This window comes from Plasmodium cynomolgi, chromosome 12, assembly GCF_000321355.1.
Source record: "Plasmodium cynomolgi strain B DNA, chromosome 12, whole genome shotgun sequence".
Classification (NCBI taxonomy): domain Eukaryota; phylum Apicomplexa; class Aconoidasida; order Haemosporida; family Plasmodiidae; genus Plasmodium; species Plasmodium cynomolgi.
In genome coordinates, this window is record NC_020405.1 from 1,765,339 (window position 1) to 1,768,215 (window position 2,877).

Consider the following 2,877-nt stretch of genomic DNA (forward strand, 5'->3'; position numbering starts at 1 on the left):
CATACTAGCAAAAATATGTACCATTATTATTACATACATAATGCGTAAAAATTAAAAATATCCATAGATTTAATTTTCGTACGTATTTGAACATTCCCAGTCCAACAGAACATTCAAAAATATGTGATTAATTTGCATCATCTTGAAGTGAAAGTATAAAAATATTTCATTTTTCGGTTTTTTCAAATTTTAAAAACTGGGCACAGGGAAGAAATTTACTACATTTTTTTTTTTTTTTTTTCACAACGGAAAAAAAAAAAAAAAAAAAAGCTTTTAATGTAAAAATTGTAAGAAAAGCTAGTAAGTATCGGTTAGCTCTATGTGTTAAAGGCCCTTTTAACTACATTTTTAAGAATTGTACTGGCAGAAGGGAACATTCTCAGCGTTTGGAGCGTAGCACTTAGCGCACAGCACTCTACGCGAACCATTACAGCGGTTGAATCTTTCCTAAGCGGGGAAATCTTTTCATGCCAAGGAACACCACAGAACAGGCCTGCACAAGGACGAACAAAGTACTGCAGTAAAAAAAAAAGACCGTAGCAGCGACTAAGATATTTGTTAACGCACACACGTCATAGTGTATGAACACATATGTACACACTACATATATGTGCCCCCTTTTAACCCTCATTAAGGATGGAATTGTGCCTTTATAACTCTAAAAATGGCTACTTGGAAGCCTTGTTGAGAGGATTCCGTAGCAGTTTTTTAACCCCAGAGGAATATAAAAAACTGACGGAGGTGGACACGCTTGAAGATTTGAAATCCGTTTTAGAAGACACGGACTATGGATCGTTCATGATGGATGAACCGTCACCCATTGCAGTTACAACCATTGCGCAAAAATGTAAGGAAAAAATGGCCCACGAATTTAATTATATAAGAGCACAGGCAGAAGAACCGCTGAGAACATTTCTAGACTACATCGCAAAGGAGAAAATGATTGACAATGTAATAAGTTTGATACATGGTACGTTGAATAAGAAGCCAGCGGAGGAATTGCTATCAAGAGTAGACCCCTTAGGATATTTTCCACAAATGAAAGCTATCACCACCATGGATGTACAAAACTCTCATGATGATGTTTTAAAAGTGTTGCTCATAGAAACACCGATAGGAACATATTTCGACAAGTACATCTCTGCGAACGCGTCGAATGAAAAGAACAACGTAACAACTATTCTCAACGAAATGGATATTGAAATTTTAAGAAACACGTTGAAGAAGGCATGGCTGGAAGATTTTTACGATTTCATAAGAAAGTTAGGCGGAAAGACGGAGGAAGTCATGGGCCACATACTAAAAAGCGTTGCAGACTTTCGAGTGTTATCAGTTACATTGAATACAATTAATTCTAGTCTAAGTTTGGAGCTTCAAAAAGATAGAAATGATATGTTCCCATGTTTTGGCTACCTATACCCAGAAGGAACAGACAGAATTAGAAAATGCTGGAATAATGAAACGGTTCAGGCTGCCTTGGAAAACTATCCAACTTACTACAACTTGTACGAAGAATGCAAACAGTTTTATATCAAAAATGAAAATATTAATGAAAATAAAATCGTTGACCATAAGATAAAATCTTTGGAAGATTTGCTCTATGTTAAGCTTGTGAAATTATGTGAAACGGCATTTGATCAACATTGCCATTTTGGGATCTTCTATGCCTGGGTAAAGTTAAAAGAACAAGAAATTAGAAATATTGTTTGGATCTCAGACATGATTTTGATGAATAGGAAGGACTGCATCGATAGTATCATCCCTATATTTGAGCCGCAAATTTAGCATCCTTAAAATGCAGGCGGGGGTAGGGGCGAAAGGGTGAAGCGGGCCACGGGCGTGTGTACATGTATGTGGGGCGGTAATGTTACAATGCGGCAATGCGACAATGCGGCAGTGGAATGCGCAGCTGCCCACCCATCGGCGTGCCCGTCGACGCACTGTCTGTGTTATGTCCATCAACACGCATGAGCGCATGCGAGCCCCTACCAAAATTTTTGTTCCAAATTTTGTTCATTAAATTTTTTTTTAAGTACTAATTTAAAACCTCATCATCCTAAACGCCTTGTGTAACCCCCCCACGCCGAAGTCTGTTTCACTCATGAAAATATATGCCCCCTTGTGTTGTGCCCCGTTTTATTCTGATGTGTGTGTGATCCACGTTTCTCTACGTTACTTCATGCTATTTCGTATATTATTATAATTATTATTATTTTTTTTTTTTTTTTTTTATTTTTCCATGTATATTTTTCTTTATATGTTAATGTGCGCATGCCGCTTTACCACGCGCACATATGTTACATAACGCATATCATATGAGTAAAAATTAAATCGGCATATTTTTTTTTCCACCAATAAACTCCCGTTTTTTACGTTTCTCCACCCTTGTAATTTGTGTGAAAATAATTAATCTGGAAAAAAGTTACCCATTGCAGTGCTTTCACTTTGAGTTTTGGGAAAGGGACGCGGAGGTGCCGCAGCACGGATGTGGTCTTATAGACAAGTGCATGTGTTCGCGGATGGGTATGCGTCTTAACTTACGTAAGAAGGCCCATTTCACGAAGCGAACATATAGTTTACCCTCGCTAGCTGTAGAGAAGCATACCTTAAACGCAGCGCCAAATTGAGGTAACATACCATAAGGGGGTAAAACGAAGCGTTCAACGGTAACTCATTTGTTACATTTGTGCCATATATGAGTAAAAGGAGCTCTCTTTGGGGGGTGACATATTTAAGCAGAAATTAAAATTATTGATAAGTTTTTTTCAAAAGATTCTTAGGAGGGTTTAAAAAAAAAAAGTAAAAGCATTTTGATATAGACAAGCATATATCAAAAATTTTACGTCACAAAAAAAAAGAGGGAAATGGATAGGACTT

General features: G+C 37.2%; 1 protein-coding gene across 1 annotated transcript; it reads left to right on the plus strand.

The window, feature by feature from the left end:
- Positions 1-635: 635 nt before the first annotated feature.
- PCYB_125030 (vacuolar ATP synthase subunit d) lies at positions 636-1,784 on the plus strand (the record flags this gene model as incomplete). The annotated part of the gene is made up of 1 exon (XM_004223836.1): positions 636-1,784. A coding segment is annotated over exon 1 (1,146 nt), but the record flags the coding sequence as incomplete, so codon positions are not given.
- Between the last annotated feature and the right edge of the window lie 1,093 nt (positions 1,785-2,877).